Raw genomic sequence first — 15308 nt, forward strand, 5'->3', positions numbered from 1 at the left:
GTACTATTCTAAGTGCCTTAGTCCATTTAATGCTCACAGGCCTATGAGGTAGGTAATATTATTGTTCCCAGCCGGGTGAGGTGGCTCACGCTTGTAATCCCAGCACTTTGGGAGGCTGAGGTGGGTGGATTACAAGGTCAGGCGTTCAAGACCAGCCTGGTCAACATAATGAAGCCCCGTCTCTACTAAAAATACAAAAAAATTAGCCGAGCGTGGTGGCGCACGCCCGTAATCCTAGCTACTCGGGAGGCTGAGGCAGGAGAATCGCTTGAACCCGGGAGGTGGAGGCTGCAGTCAGCCAAGATCACACCACTGCACTCCAGCCCGGGCGACAGCGCAAGACTCCGTCTCAAAAAAAAAAAAAAAAAGATTCAGTGACTTACCCAAGGTCACAGAGCTGATCAGTGAGTTACCCAGAAATCCAAGCCAGGCAGTTTGATGCAAGTTCACTCTTAGACAGCTATGAGATAGCTCTACTGCCCCTTATACCAGTCAATGCATCACTACAAAATGTGGTAGGTGCCAGAAAATAAAAGTACGAGGGTGCCTTGCAAGAAAATGGGGACTTCCCCTTTCTTCCACTTTCTCTTCTAGCCCCCACTGCACAAAGCCTTTTCAAGTCTTCCCACTTCACCCCTTTCATTTCTGGCCGGATAGAGAATACCCTTTCATCTCTGCAGTTATGGTGCAGGAACGCAGAGTCCTACCTGTATCCTTGCCCTTGGCCTGGTCTCCCTGATCAACCCGCGCCTGAAGGGTTTCTTTCTAATAATGGCCCTGGTGCTTGCGCAAGTCTAGACTGTCAGCTCCCAGAGGGAAGGCGGCTGGCAGCTGGCTCTGCGCAGGCTGGGGGCGCCTCCCGGGCGTGCAGCCTGGCACAGGCTCCTTGACCTTGGCTCTCTCCCCACGTGCTAGGAGCCCGGTTGGGGGCTCGGGACCCGCGTATAGGACCCGTCCAGAGAGCTCAGTGGTCCTGACTCCTACACTCCTAACACACGCACCCTCGCATGCACATTCCCGAGCCCGCGCGGGGTCCGCTGCGGGACGAGCCCATAAGTCGCGAACCTTCCAGCTCCGTCTGCCCAGACGGGTGGCCCGGAGCGGAGACCCCCTCCCCTCGGCTGCCCCGCGCGCCTGGCCCAGAGCTGGCGGATCCGGGGCGGGGCGGGGCCGGCGGCGGGAGGCCCCTCCCCGGGGGCGGGCCGGGGGCCGGGCGGGAGGGGGGCCGGCGGGGCTGGGGGCGGGGCGGGGCGGGAGGCGCGGGGGTGTCCCTCCCTCCCTCGCTCTCCCCGGTAAAGTCTCGCGGTGCTGCCGGGCTCAGCCCCGTCTCCTCCTCTTGCTCCCTCGGCCGGGCGGCGGTGACTGTGCACCGACGTCGGCGCGGGCTGCACCGCCGCGTCCGCACGCCCGCCAGCATGGCCACCACCGCCACCTGCACCCGCTTCACCGACGACTACCAGCTCTTCGAGGAGCTTGGCAAGTACGGCCCGCCCGCCGCGGTCCCCTGCCTGCCCTGCCGCCCGGGCGCTATGCGGCTCCTCGCCCCGCCCCCCGGCCCTGCACCGGCCGCTGCGGCGCCCCCTCGGCCGCCCCACCCCCGCCTTTCCCGCCCGCCGCCTTCGGTCCCCGCGCCCCCGCGCACTGCCCCGCATCCGCCTCCGCGCCCTGCAGCAACTGGCGGGGCCGCTGCTCCCCGCGCGCCGCCGCGGACACCGCAGACCCCGAACCGCTCCCGGGTGCCCACCAGCCCCGCCCCTCCGCACCCTTCAGGCGCCCCCCTCCCGACCACCTCCCAATGCTGCCCGGTTGCTCACTCCGCAACCTGAACCCAGGTCCCACGCGCCTCAACTCAGGACCCTCCCCGGCCCTGCAGCCCTAGCTCCGCTGCGGAGCCCGGGCGTGGGGGGGCTGTTTGGCGCCCGGCCCCGCCCCCCGCGAGTGCCGCTCCAGGCTCCCAGCCCAGCGGCTGGGCAGTGCTGCGGCACCCCCGTCCCCTCCCCCTAACCCTGCAGTGGTCCCGGGAGCCGCGCCGCAGCCGCAGCATCCCCCTCCCCTCCGCACTGAGCTGGCCGCTGCAGCAGCCCCGGCCCCCCACCCCCACCCGCGGCGCCGAGCCCGGCCACTGCAGCCCCCGCCCCGCCCGCCCCCCTAGGCGTTTCCAGAGCTGAGAGTGCGAGCTCCCATTTGAGGGGAACGTCAAAGAAAATAGCATGGGAAGGGGAGTTCTTGATGTCTGACTGTGTCCTCTCTTCTCTTGCTGTCAGTTGAGCCGGGATGCAGTGAGATGAAACCGGCTGGGGGGGGGGGGGGGTTTGAGCCTCACTTTGCCCCATGGTTGAGGGAGATTTCTCTTTCAGGGGATGATACCCTCTTTTTAATCTTTCCTTCCCCGACCTTCAACTGTTCCTGCTGAGAGAAGGGCAGGGTCTCTCTGCTCCCTTCTGCCCTGGTTCCCTTGGCCGGGACCGCAGGGCTGTCTGAGATGCAGCAGGTGTGTGTTTTCAGCGTCGCCCACCCGTTCCTGATGTGCAGCCTGAGGTGGAGGCTGTTGCCTTGCCCAGGGACTGGATGAGGGGATGGGAGCGCGGCACGCCACCCACATCTGTTCAGTGTCCTGCGGTGGCCGCGTCCTTTTGCTTCATGTTGGATGGTGGTGGTCGCAGCGCCGGTGTGTGTGCATGTACGTGAGTGTGACTAGAGGTCTGGTGGTGGGAGCATCATCGTCCCCAGACTTGAAGTGTGTCTGTGTCACTCTGCCCTGCTCCGTGTCCCAGTTCTTTCCCCCTTCTCCCTCCAGGGGTGCTTTCTCTGTGGTCCGCAGGTGTGTGAAGAAAACCTCCACGCAGGAGTACGCAGCAAAAATCATCAATACCAAGAAGTTGTCTGCCCGGGGTGAGTGTTCCCTGTCTTGACCTCTTCCCGAGGGTGCCTCCAGGGGCCATGGTTTCTTTTGAGGAAGCCCCAGGAATTGGGGGTTGTGCGTTTTAGCACTTGGAGAGGAGTTGGAATTTCAGACTGGTTAGACTTTGTGTCAGGCTGAAGCCAGAAAAGGAGTTGCATGGGGGACTGGAAGCGCGCAGGTACAAAAGAATGAAGGAAGAGATGCAGGTAGCTGCAGTGGCCCCCAAAGGCTCAAGGGAGTTCGGTCTTCAGGAAGGTGGAGGATATGGGGGTAGTGGGTGGTATGGAATGGGGAGCTCTTAATTTGGGGCATTTGGAGCCTCTCCCTTTGGGGCAGTGGTGGCTACTGCAGGCCTTTCCTGGTCCCTGTGCCCCAGTGGTGACTTAGGTTGGAAATGCAGTAAGTGAGCAGCTCTGACAAAGCCACCTCCCCTGCCCACCAGGCGGCAGAACAGACTCCCAAGGGAAGGGAATCTGTAAACATCAGGGGAGGCTGCTACTGGCGAGGGCTTCTCAGGAACAAATTCTGCCAGATGAACTTGATTGCTTTTTTGATCAAATTACAAAGTTGGTGGTGCAGCAGCAGATGTAGTCTGTCCTGGGTGGAGGGTGATGCCTCATGGTCTAGAAATCCCAAAGGCCCAGTTTGGGTAGGAACTGCACTGCCTCCGAGTCCGTGGAGCATAAAGGCCAAGGCCTTGGGGCCTCACTTGCGAGATCCTCCCAAGTACCTGAGGCTTAGAGGGTCAGGGCCTGTCTTTCACACCTTGAACCTACACTCTCCGAACCTCCTATTGGGTGCTTGCCAAACTCACCTCATCTGATAGGTGTAGACCTAGCAATGTGTGAAGTGCTCTGTGAACAGGTCTGGTGAGTACAGAGGTCAGATCTTGGAGGGCTGCAGGGTGCAGCTGGGGGACAAAGGTTGTGAGACTCAGAGAAAGGAATTAGGGCTGGGCAGTAGGATGCCATAAATATATTAGGAGCCAGGACACATGCCCTGGGGAAGACATGGGCTTTGGCCAATAATGACGCGGGTTTCTCTAGGATAAGAGACATAATAGATGTCTCAAATGCTCAGAGAAGCTCTACAATTCCACGGAGATGACATTGGGCTTCTGTCATGTTGGCAGTTGTTCTGGGACCTGTTTAGCAGGGCCGTGTCCGCCCCCTGACTGGGGACTCTCTCTCCATCCCCCTAGTAGGGCACTAATTGCTGACTCCCATCCAGCTCCATCTCTTGCTGTTCGTGTGCATTGCCTATAAAGTTGGACTTGCTTGTTTTCTTTCTCTCTGGGTACCTCGAGTCTGAGGATGGTTGCCATAGAAATATGTGGGCAATCAGATCCCCTGGAGTGGGGGTGCGGGGGACAACAGGGGCTGGGCTCTCTGGCAGACATCTTCTGGCCAAGGATGGAAGGTGCAGGCAGGAACGATGGCTTGAGGCTGGATACCTCTCTTGCCCACACAGCAGAGCCCTGGTGCATCAGAAACAGGGCTGGCGTCTCGTGTCTCCAGTTGATGACGCAATGCTTTGCTCTCTTCATCTCACCAGTGTCCTCTGACCCACGGGTAAGGGAAGGAGAGATGGCTGGGAGCCGAATTCTGGGATGTGAGGGTAGGTGATGTGGTGACTTCCTACAGCTGCCTGACTGGGGCTTTCATTTCCTACTCCTTCCCTACCTGCCTAAACTTCCATGATCTGTGTGATAGCATCCTTTTCCCTTCCTCATCTCCTTTTAACCTTGTCCCATCTTTCCCAACGGATATCTTTCCCTGGCCAAACTGGATGAGACTTCATTTCTCTTTGATTTTTTTTTCCCCTCAAGAAAAGTAAAAGTATATGCTTCAGACAGCAACTCCCCCTCTCCCAAGATGGATATGCCAAGACTGGGCTCTGTTGTGTGGCCTCATATGCCAGGTTGACTTTGAGACAGAGGCACAGATGATAGGCACAGATGCCAGCCAGAGGGGTCAGAATGTGTAAGTGCCAGCCAGTACTGTGTGGAGGTGGGAAAGTGGAAAGGGGCTGTCTTGGAGATGGAGGGAACAAGGTGGGGCTGGACTATAGGTGTGGGCATGGGAGATGTGAACTCCTGGAGAGAGCTGGGCCAGGGTAGCCATGGGCTGGTGCCCATGGGTTTAGGGAGTGAGGGCCATGGCTTTCCTGCAGACTCTCAGTTTACACTATATATTTTATAAAGGTGCAGCCACTGGGGCTGGGTTTCACTCATCACTGTCTGTCTAGGCCTCCGCAGGTGTTGGATTTCTGTGTCTGGGAATGTCGGGCCCACCAGGGTCATCTGTGAAGGTCTGAAGGGGCTTGCTGTGTTCACTGGGTCTTCCTGCCTGCTATGTTTCTTGTTTGTGATCCTCTGGGCTACAAACTGAAAAGATAAAAAGAGGGTATAGAGCTGTTTCTCCTTGGCATCCTTGGTGAGGTGGCTAGGAGGCAGGGAGAGGGATCACCTGGTCTTCTAGGGGGGTCCTATCGAGACAGGAAGCCTTCTTTTGGGCTGTTATGTCTTGTCACTGTGGCCTCAGAGGCCCACATTGGCGGCTAGGTTGCAAGGTGGGGAGTTCATGCAGATATGCATTGAGCACTGTCTTCGTCTGCGGGCCTGTCTACATAAAGTCACTGAAAGTCACATAACGTCACTCCGTTTGCTTCAGAACCGTGATAGGAGTGGAGCTGGGCTCTTAAGGCAGCCCATGGTTCCAAGCTTAGCTCCACTAGGCCGAAGGAGGCATTTAAAATAGGCGGATGCAGGAGCTAGTGGGCCAGGTGATGGCAATGATAAGTCGTTATTTTAAGATTTAAGAGCACCCCCCTCAAGGAGCCTGAGCCCTTATGTCTTTTTTTATTTTTAAATCTTCATATTCCCTTCTTATCTTTATTCATATGCATACAGATTTTCACCTCGCGGAGCATAACATTTTATATCCTGCTCTCTTTGCTTATATCCAAAGCATTTCCCCCATATTGCTACAGTTGAAGGGCAAATGGTCCTTTCTTCTATGTCGTTTAGGATTTATCCCTAGAACAATCAGCATCACAAGAAACTTCTGTATATGTACCATTTATCTGGATTCCAGTTGCTTTCACTGAGACGGATACGGGGGTAATGCCCTTGGCCTTACTAAGAGATGCTACCGGAAACAGTGTTTTGAAATCTGTTGTAATACTTCAACATATTTATTTAATCTGTACATTCCATGTGAAGAAATTTCTTTTGAAGCTAAATGTAAGCAAAGGCTTCCCTCTTTGTGAGGACCTGAGAGGTGAGGGAAGGGTCCTTATGTGTTTCTTTACTTCTGCATGGACAGGCCCTAGCAAAGAGCCTGACGTATGCCAGCCACATACGCATTAAATGAATGGGTCAAGAGGACTGTGTAACCAATCATGGTTGCCTTTTGGCTTTGGCTCCTGGGAAACTCAGAGTCAAGTTGCCAGAGCCCTTGTACCCTGCTACAGACTTGGGTCCTCCCTTTCTGATCCAGGGAGCCAGGCTGCAGACCTGATACGGCTGCTGGAAGAGAGGACAGATGAGGATAAAGACCCGTGCTTGGGGCATAAGGCAGAGTGGGAGATGTAGGCAGACATTTAGCTGATGATTCCTCCTTCCTTGTCACTAAATGGCACTATAGGGCCACTGTTGGGATCTCTTCCAGGTAGTGATTTTCAATTTTAGTGTGCATAAGGATCACCCTGAGTACTAGTTTAAAAAATGCAGATTTCTGGGCTTTAGCCACAGAGATTCTGCTTTAGGAGGTCTAGGGTGGAGCTGCAGAATCTGCATTTTTAACACATGCTCCAGTGAATTTCATGCAGGTGAGGCATGAGCCACTCTTTAAGAGATGCCACCTAAAATCTGCAACAACAGTTGCTCTTGCCATGCCCTCTGGAATTCAACAGACACACCTTGGCCCAGCCTTCTCCAGATTGTGTGTCTGCTGCTATGTGGCCATCTGTGCACATGGGCTGTTCTGTGATTAGGGGCCTCGTTCTGGGCCTCGGGATTGGGGTGTCTGTGTCTGAGGCTGCGGCAAGCTGGGTGGCTGGGGTTGTGGCATGTTGGCCACCAGAAGGGTAAAGGCTGTCCCTTTCTGGGTCCAGCTGGCCCTGGGGACTGAAATGGGATCCCCTGGATGGTGCCAGCTGAGAGTCCCCGCCCCCTTAGTGTTGGCCTGAGTAGCCCCCATGACATTTGTGTCCCCTGTGGTATCTCCAAGTGAGACTTTCCTGTTAAGGATCTGGGTGAAGTGAGGGAAAGAGAAGGGAGGGGGAAGCAGCAATGCAGGGAGTGGGAGAAGGAAGAGAAATCCACACAGCACTGGAACACAGGCCTCGAGGAAGCATTTAAGGAGGCTGTGTGCGAAACCATGCTTTCCTCCTGAAGATAAAACAGGCCAATTTCTGTAAACAGAGAAATGGGCATCCTGCATATCAGTGATGGAACGCCTCTACCTTCTCTCCTGAAGGGATGGAAGCCGACTGCAGGTCCCTCTGTGCGAAGGCTTCTGCCAGGCGGCTTTTGTCATGCGGTCACGTTGAGCTGTGGGCCTTAGCGCACACAACACTGGCCTGTTCCCCTCCCCTCCCACCTGTCTTCCTAGAGTGACTTGGGGTACTGCATCACAGTGTGGGGATGGAGGTGGGAAGGTTGCGCTGTCCTGTCAGGGAGGCCCCTGCCTTCTTCCTGCTGCTTCCTCTGGTCCCTTGTCACCATACCCTTGTTAGAAGCTGTGCTGAAACCCTAGAGGTGAGTGGCTGACCCCATTCTCTGCTGAGGCTGGAGACAGGGAAGGGGAGGCTGGTTGTGACCATTCCTGTTCCCATCTCTATGCTTGCTGCTCTCTGAACAGCTTTGGCAGAGCAACAAGGGCCTGATCCCATGGGTGCCAAAAGGGTGGTGACAGGAGGAGATGGGCACTTTGCACCTCTTGAATGCCTCTCTGCAGAGCCCCTTTGTCACCTACCCGTGGCCAGACAGATCTGCCGCAGGACCGCTGGGGAAACCAAAGCACAAAAGCTTCGTCTGGGGTCTCTTTTTTCTTTTTTGGTTTTGCGCTGCAGGTGCCCGTGACTTTGCCAGGGCTCAGACCCAGTGTCCTCAGGCCGTGTGGCCTCCACCCACTCCTTGGCACCTTTCTTTAAAGCACAGGTTCTGGATACTTTGTTCCTGTGATGAATCTTGGCATATCACCTCACACCTCTCCATCTAGGCCCCAAGCTCCAAGCCTGGTGGAGCAAATCCCTCCTCGTTGCTGGCTGAGGCCCCATTCCCGTCTGTACCCACCTCTCTGGGCTGTGCGGTGGGGAGATTTCCAGCCACTCCTCCCCAACACCATCTCCGCTTCCTGGGCCCTATCAGCAGCAGCCGCAGCTTCCCATCTGCTCCCCTCTTTTCTCCTCCCTTTCTTTCCCCTCCCCCCTGCTTGCTGCTGCCCTGGGAGGAGCTATTTTTAGGGGCTGCTTCCTGGGATGTTTTACTTGGGGCTGGTTACCATGAAGGAAATGCCACCAAAACAGTGGGCAAAGGCTGCAGGCACCAGGAGCCCTGCCGGGCGGCATGGAGAACACGACGGCTGACCCTTTTCTGGCCCTTGAGAGCAGCCAGAGTGCCTCCAGGCAGAGCCTTGCCTTCTTGGGGCTTGCTAGTGACCCCCTGGGGATTTTCTCCGTCAAAGCTGATTTAGGGCCTTTTCGCTGTAGGGCATTTCTTGGAGCCTCTCTCTCTCCTTAGAGCTTCCCTTGCCTTGAGATTCAGAGGCCAAAGTGGGGCCCAGGTCTTTGTGTCACCAAGTTAAAACTGCTTGAGTGAGGGTTGAAGATAAGGGGAGGATGCTGGGTACATGCACAGAGCCTTGGTGGGGGTCACGTGGGCACATTTCAGGCCCCGTCCCTCTGTATCACAGCCCCCAGCTAGTCACCAGGTATACATGTGTGAGGGCATTAGAAACCATGGTCCTACTCTTGTGTGGTGGATGGACTTTGCTTTTAATTGGAGACTTTGCAGCTTTAGAGTGAGATTCAAAGAGGAAGGGATGTGGCATCACAGTGTGAGGGTGAGGTCGGTGGGATCGTGGCTTGGGATTCCCACTGGTCAGTGCCCCAGGCCCAGGGCTGTGCATAAGCAGCTGGGGAAGGTGGATTATGACACCAAATCCCTGCGATGTCCTTGTTTCTGCTCCTCAGAGTGCCAAGGGGGCCAGACGGGGGCCTCTGCTGCTTGGGAAGAAGATGAAAGGCACTCAGGAGGGCAGCAAGTGAGGCCGCCTCCCATCGAGCCCTGAAATCAGTGGGGCTGCAGGAAGTTTCTCACATCCATGTTTAGGGTCACAGGCACAGACCGGCAAAATACCCTTTGCAAAGTTAAGAATGTCTTTGAGATTGGAACTTGGGAGAGTCCTCAGTCAGAGTAGGAATGTGCCTCCTTTCCCACATACAGAGGGTTGTATGTTTAGGTGGCAGCAGGATCTTATTTGAAGCTAGTGCTGGCATTTGTGTGTTTTTTTTAGGAAAATGTCACTAAGTCAAGCAGGCCCATCCCTGAGAGGGCCATGGAGAGTCTGTGGCCAGCCCTCCCTGGCCCCCTGACCCAGCAGAGGAAGGAAAGGGCATTGGAGTAGGCTTCTGTCTTCAGGCCAGAGGGGGAGGTGGTTCAAGGGCAGGCTTGGTGCACCCCTTGGCTGCAAGCTATCACCTCCCTATCTGCTTCCTCTTTTCTGCCTCCCTCGGTGCATCTGGTCACTTCTTGCTTCCCTTCTTGTGAAATCGTGGCACCTTGGACCAAGTCCTGAAGCACTTGGGCAGAAGGCGGGAGAGGCTGGGTTTCTAGGATCCTTGTTTCCCAGGGCCTGGCTCTGGCCTGGGCTCAGACCACTCTGTTCTAGGCAGGCTGCTGGGGAAAGGCTGGAGCTGCTTCTGCTTTCTGCTCCTGTTGCCACCTCTGCTCATGATGGGGAAAACCTGTAGAGGGCTGTGGTTGGAGCTGGGCTGAAGGCCGGCAGGGGTGGGTCTCTCCATGGCAGTAGCACACAGGCAGGCAGGAAGTGGCCCTGTGCAAAAGCGGGAAGTGGCAGTTGTCAAACAGGAAGGGGGGGCTGGGCTGTGGGAGGGGCGGGGATGAGCCTGGTAGAAAGGTGCGTGGAGGAGGGTCCACCTTGGAAGGTCTGAGCCTCTCCCTAGTGGTTACTGGAAGGAGGGGTGTCTTAAGGGGAGACACCTTTGCAGCACCTTGAGATGCCGAGCCAGGGCCCTCCCACTGTGGACCAAGCCCATTCAGTGGCCTCGCCCTTTTTGGGGTTGGGGATGCTGCGTCCAGCTGGGATGCCCTTGCTTTTGGGAAAGATGCTCTAGAAACCACTACTCCATCCTGGAACCCCTCTGCTGCCGCTGCTGCTGGGATGGACCCTCTGCTTTTTTGCAGCCATGGGCCAGCCCTGGATGTGACTACAGGACAGGAAGTGTCGGGGGAAGAGACAGGAAACAACAGCTGGAGAGGCTGGGTGGTGGCCGGGCAGTGTGTGGCAGCAGGAACGGGGAGAGCGGGGCAGGTAGAAACCGCTCTGTTCATTGAGGAGAACTTGTGGATGGCAGGGTGCCACGGCTGCGAGGAAGAGGAGGGAAGCAGACAGTGGCGCTTCCTGCAGCGTTCCCCTCTCTCTGAGGAGCCCCTGTTGCTGCCCATCACCTGCAGACTGTAGACATGGGTGGGCCCCGCCAAAACAGGGAGGGACACTCCACCCCCAGGACTGCAATGGAGGACCATGTGGGGAGCCCAGAAGCCAGGCAGGAGGGCTTAGTTGCTGTGTTGCAGACCCTGCATCTGCCTGGGCTGAGGGGACAGTGGGTCCCATTCACAGTGTCTCTGGTGATAGCTGTGGCCATAAGCCCAGCCCAGGAGACCCTGTCAGGCTTCTCACTGGGCCCTTGGAAAGCAGCTATATGCCAGACCTTATGCAAAACTCTTGACCTGTACCACCTCAGTTAAACCTCAGATCTTGCTGTCTCTATTTTAGAAGTGAGGAACCTCTTGGCCGGGTGCCGTGGCTCATGCCTGTAATCCCAGCACTTTGGGAGGCCGAGGTGGGCAGATCATGAGGTCAGGAGATCGAGACCATCCTGGCTAACACAGTGAAACCACGTCTCTACTGAAAAATACAAAAAAATTAGCCGGGCATGGTGGTGGGCGCCTGTAGTCCCAGCTACTCGGGAGGCTGAGGCAGGAGAATGGTGTGAACCTGGGAGGCGGAGCTTGCAGTGAGCCGAGATCGTGCCACTGCACTCCAGCCTGGGCAACAGAGTAAGACTCCGTCTCAAAAAAAAGCAAAAAAAACAAACAAAAAAAAGAGGTGAGGAACCTCATTCCCAAGATAATGTGCCTGGCTCACTGTCTCACCTCCTTTGGGTCCTAATCAAATGTCACCTCCTTACTGAGGCTTTCCTAGACTGCCCTACTTAAATCTGCACTCCACACTTTCTCTGCTTTTTCTACGCAGCACTTGCCGTGACATCTAACGTGCTGTTGAGTTTTCTTACTGTCTGTCCCTCCCCCATACACAACCCACTAGAGTGTCAGCTCCATGAGGGCAGGGATTTTTGTCTGTTTTGTTCACCACTGTCTTCCTAGCATCTCGAATACTGTCTGTCACATAGTAGGCCTCAGTAAATATTTCTTTTTTTTTTTTTTTTTTTTTTTTTTTTTGAGACAGACTCGCTCTGTCACCCCAAGCTGGAGTGCAGTGGCCCAATCTTGGCTCACTGCAGCCTCCACCTCCTGGGTTCCAGTGAGCACGTTTGGCTAAATTTTGTATTTTTAGTAGAGATGGGGTTTTGCCATGTTGGCCAGGCTGGTCTTGAACTCCTGACCTCAAGTGATCCACCCACCTTGGCCTCCCAAAGTACTGGACTGGGATTACAGGCATGACCCACCACTCCCAGCCACGACACATATTTCTTGAAGGAATGAATGAAGCTCAGGTGGGTTTAATAGCTTGCTGGATGTGGCAGTGTTGGGCTCAATCCAGGGCTGTCTGACTCCAAAACCAATGTGTTGTTAATTGCCATACTCTACAGCTTAGAATCAGAATGAGGATCAAGGTGCAGTCCTGGGGTTCAGAGAAGACCTGGGCCTTGCTGGGAACACAGGGCTCAGCTCCTTGGAGTTAAGGCTGAACTAAGAGGCTAAAAAGGACCCTCTGGATGCTGGGCAGCTCCTTTGAGGAGCTGGGAGCCTGAGTCTGTGTGTCTTCTCTCCACATGAAGTCACTGGTAAACCAGAGTGCCCTTATTTTTAGTGCTGTTGCTGTTGTGCGACTGTAACCATTAGCTAGTAAGAGACTTAAGGAAGGAGATAAACATTAATCTTCTGGGCCTTCCCTCAGCTGCCACCTCCGCATTGCAAGATGCTGTTCTCCTGCACCTGCCCAGGCAACCAAGCCTGAGAGTTATGGGCTGGAGGGTGGTGAGGTGTGTGCCCAGAGAGAGGGCCATGGGTCTGTAGCTTTGGGGCTGGCTAGCTTGGTACCTCCATCTCAAGTCCAGGGATGGAAGGAAGGCGGGGTCATGTCAACATCCTGCCAGATCTGGAAGAAGCAAGCCCCCAGCCACCAGGCAAGGCTGTTACAGCCTCCTTGAGTGCCTTGCTTCTGGAGGTCACTGGCCACATCCCTGTGCCTGGGACCAAGGGATGCCAGGTGATCTGGGAGTTGGGAGTTACTTGGGGTTCTCCTGGCTGCATCCTGGTCAGTGGTCATGCTGAACCCAGGCACAGGAAGGAAGGCCTGACCCAGATCTTTGGGCAGCTGGGACGGATTAGCTGGGCAGCAGGAACTAATCTCTGTCTGTCCCCACCTCCTTCCACAAAGTAGAGCTGTTGATAGAGGGAAAGTTCAGGACAAAGCTGGGTTTGGTTAGTGAAACAATAAATGTGAATTTCTTCTAGTCCATAATCCCTACATTATCTCACACTGACAGGCCTGAGTTTGAATCCCCCTTTTATCCATTTCCTGCTGTGGGATCTTGGGCAAGTTACTTAACTTCCCTGGGCTTTCTTCCATCATCTGGAAATGTGGACAATCACAGCATTCACCTGATGGGATCATTGTGAGGGCCACGGGAAGATTTACAGAAGCTTTTTGCTGTTTAGGGTAGAGGCAGGGAGACAGGAATAGCTTGGCAGCTATGGATGTGAAGGCCCCTGCCTGGGCCTGGATAATTCAGGGTGAACTGGACTCTCTTCCTTTTGTACCCCCTCCAAAGCCTGGAGTCTTAACTCTCACCATTCTTTATCTGGCCATAATAGCACAGGGGTGGAGAAAGAGGGCTCTAGGCTCAGATCACCTGCATCACTGCCTGTTCGTGTTACCTTAGGCAGATTACTCTACCTTTTTAAACCTGTTTCCTCTGTAATATAATAGAGCTAATCAGATCCCTACTTCACAGAGTTTCTGTAGGTATGAAATATGGTAATCCATGCCTCTGCCTGACATGTAGTCCATGCATAGTAAGCGATTGTTATGGCTACTACTGTTGTTATTAGTAAACCCTTATTAAGCCCCTGTTACAGAAAGAACTCTAGAAAGCACTACCTGGAAAGGTACCCCCGCCCTTCGAAGAGCTTGCAACTGAAAGATAACTGATGTAATATATGATGTGAGAATCGTGAGAAGTGCATTGGGAAATTGGAGGGGTGGAGTAGGAGGGAGAAGTCACAGTCTACCGAGAGGAGCAGGGAAGACTTCATGAAGGAGGTGACTTTTGGCAGGATTTCAGCAAGTAGAAAGAGGGAAGGACAGTGGGGGAGGGCTGTGAGGCCTCCGTGCTGTGAGTAGCATCCTCTCTTCCCACGTACTGGAGCTCTGCCTTCCTGTGGAAGGAATTGACCCACGCAGCTCACTTGGATCTGGGGACTTGTGGATTTCTGGTTATTCCACCAAAACCAAGTAATCCTGGAGTCTGAATTTGAAGAGGTCAAAGCTCACAGCGGTGGTGGCCAGGAGGACCCTGGGGAGAAGCAAGATTTGTGTCCTGGTTTCTCTTTCTATAAAATGGGCATCATACTAATGCCAACCTCCTAGAGTTGTTATGAGGATAAATTAAAAGAGGCAGCTGCCTGGTGTAGAAGTAAGCTCTCAATAAATGTTAGCTATTATTATTTTAAGTCGTCATTATCTTGATGATTAACCTCTTTATTATCAGCATCATTATGTTTCAGGCTTGCCATCAGGACTATGTAGAGAATATATGCAAAACCCCTAGCCAGTGCCAAGTATATATTAGGTGCTCAGTATAACTTAGCTATTATTAGTATTCCTAACAAGAAAGAGATTCTGGGCCAGGCATGGTGGCTTACGCCTATAATCCCAGCATTTGGGGAGGCCGAGGCGGGTGGATCACCTGAGGTCAGGAGTTCGAGACCAACCTGGCCAACGTGGTGAAACCCCGTCTCTACTAAAAATACAAAAATTAGCCAGGCGTGATGGTGTGTGCCTGTAATCCCAGCTACTCGGGAGGCTGAGGCAGTAGAATTGCTTGAACCCAGGAGGCGAAGGTTGCAGTGAGCTGAGATCGCACCACTGCACCCCAGCCTGGGCAACAGAATGAGATTCCGTCTCAAAAAGAAAAAGAGATTCTGGACACCCTGGACCACTGAAACCCTGTTGTGGTGGAAAGAGCACCTGGATTCAAATCCCAGCTCTGCTGCTCACTGGCTCAAAATGTGCAAACCCTCAAGTCATTTCCTCATCTGGAAAAGGTGGTCATAACTATCTGGCCCAGGCCTGGTGGCTGGTGCCTATAGTTCTAGCTATTCAGGAGGCTGAGGTGGGAGGATCGCTTGAGCCCAGGAGTTTGAGGCTGCGATCATGCCACTGCACTCCTGCCTGAGGGACAGAGTGAGACCCTAAAATGAAAGGAAAACAAGTTGTCCCCAGGATTGCCATGACTTGCTGCATTACTTCAGCAAATCATCACAAGTGCATAGTTAGTACCTGAACTGTGGGAATATGAATGACAAGGTGACCACAAGGAGAATGGATGGTTGATGGCTTTTGTTTTTTCTCTTCTGCTTTTAGATCACCAGAAACTAGAACGTGAGGCTCGGATATGTCGACTTCTGAAACATCCAAACATCGGTGAGTTCCTGGGCATGGAGCATTTTGTGGGTATTTTGTAGAAGCAGGCATAACAGATATCCACTGCTTTTGTGTGTGGGATCACCTCTGTCTGTGGACCTTCACCTGGTGTCTGTTTTTACATGAGCAGGATAGCAACTGTGTCTCAGAATTCTGGGGCATTCTAGTTTAGAGACCTGAGTATCTGCATCACTGCAGCACCTTCTCAGGGCTGGGGTGTGAGGCATCAGAATAGGTTTCAGATGCTATTTCTTCCCTTTCTCCTT

The 15308-nt window shown here is 54.3% G+C and overlaps 1 protein-coding gene across 50 annotated transcripts in view; it reads left to right on the forward strand.

Annotated features, from left to right (window-relative positions):
- Nucleotides 1-1236: 1236 nt before the first annotated feature.
- Nucleotides 1237-15308, forward strand: part of CAMK2G (calcium/calmodulin dependent protein kinase II gamma) — a 62256-nt gene continuing 48184 nt past the window's right edge. For 9 of the 50 annotated variants that reach the window (XM_054437269.2, XM_054437285.2, XM_063670447.1 and 6 more), the window contains exons 1-3: nt 1282-1480; nt 2798-2892; nt 14983-15042. In XM_054437269.2, the coding sequence (XP_054293244.1) occupies nt 1416-1480; nt 2798-2892; nt 14983-15042 (220 nt within the window). In that variant the 5' untranslated portion in view covers nt 1282-1415. Of the gene's footprint in view, nt 1481-2300; nt 2681-2794; nt 2893-14982; nt 15043-15308 lie in introns of those variants that run through there. The other 41 variants (XR_008492119.2, XR_008492120.2, XM_054437262.2 and 38 more) reach the window with 18 other exon arrangements.

This window comes from Pongo pygmaeus, chromosome 8 (assembly GCF_028885625.2).
Source record: "Pongo pygmaeus isolate AG05252 chromosome 8, NHGRI_mPonPyg2-v2.0_pri, whole genome shotgun sequence".
NCBI lineage: Eukaryota > Metazoa > Chordata > Mammalia > Primates > Hominidae > Pongo > Pongo pygmaeus.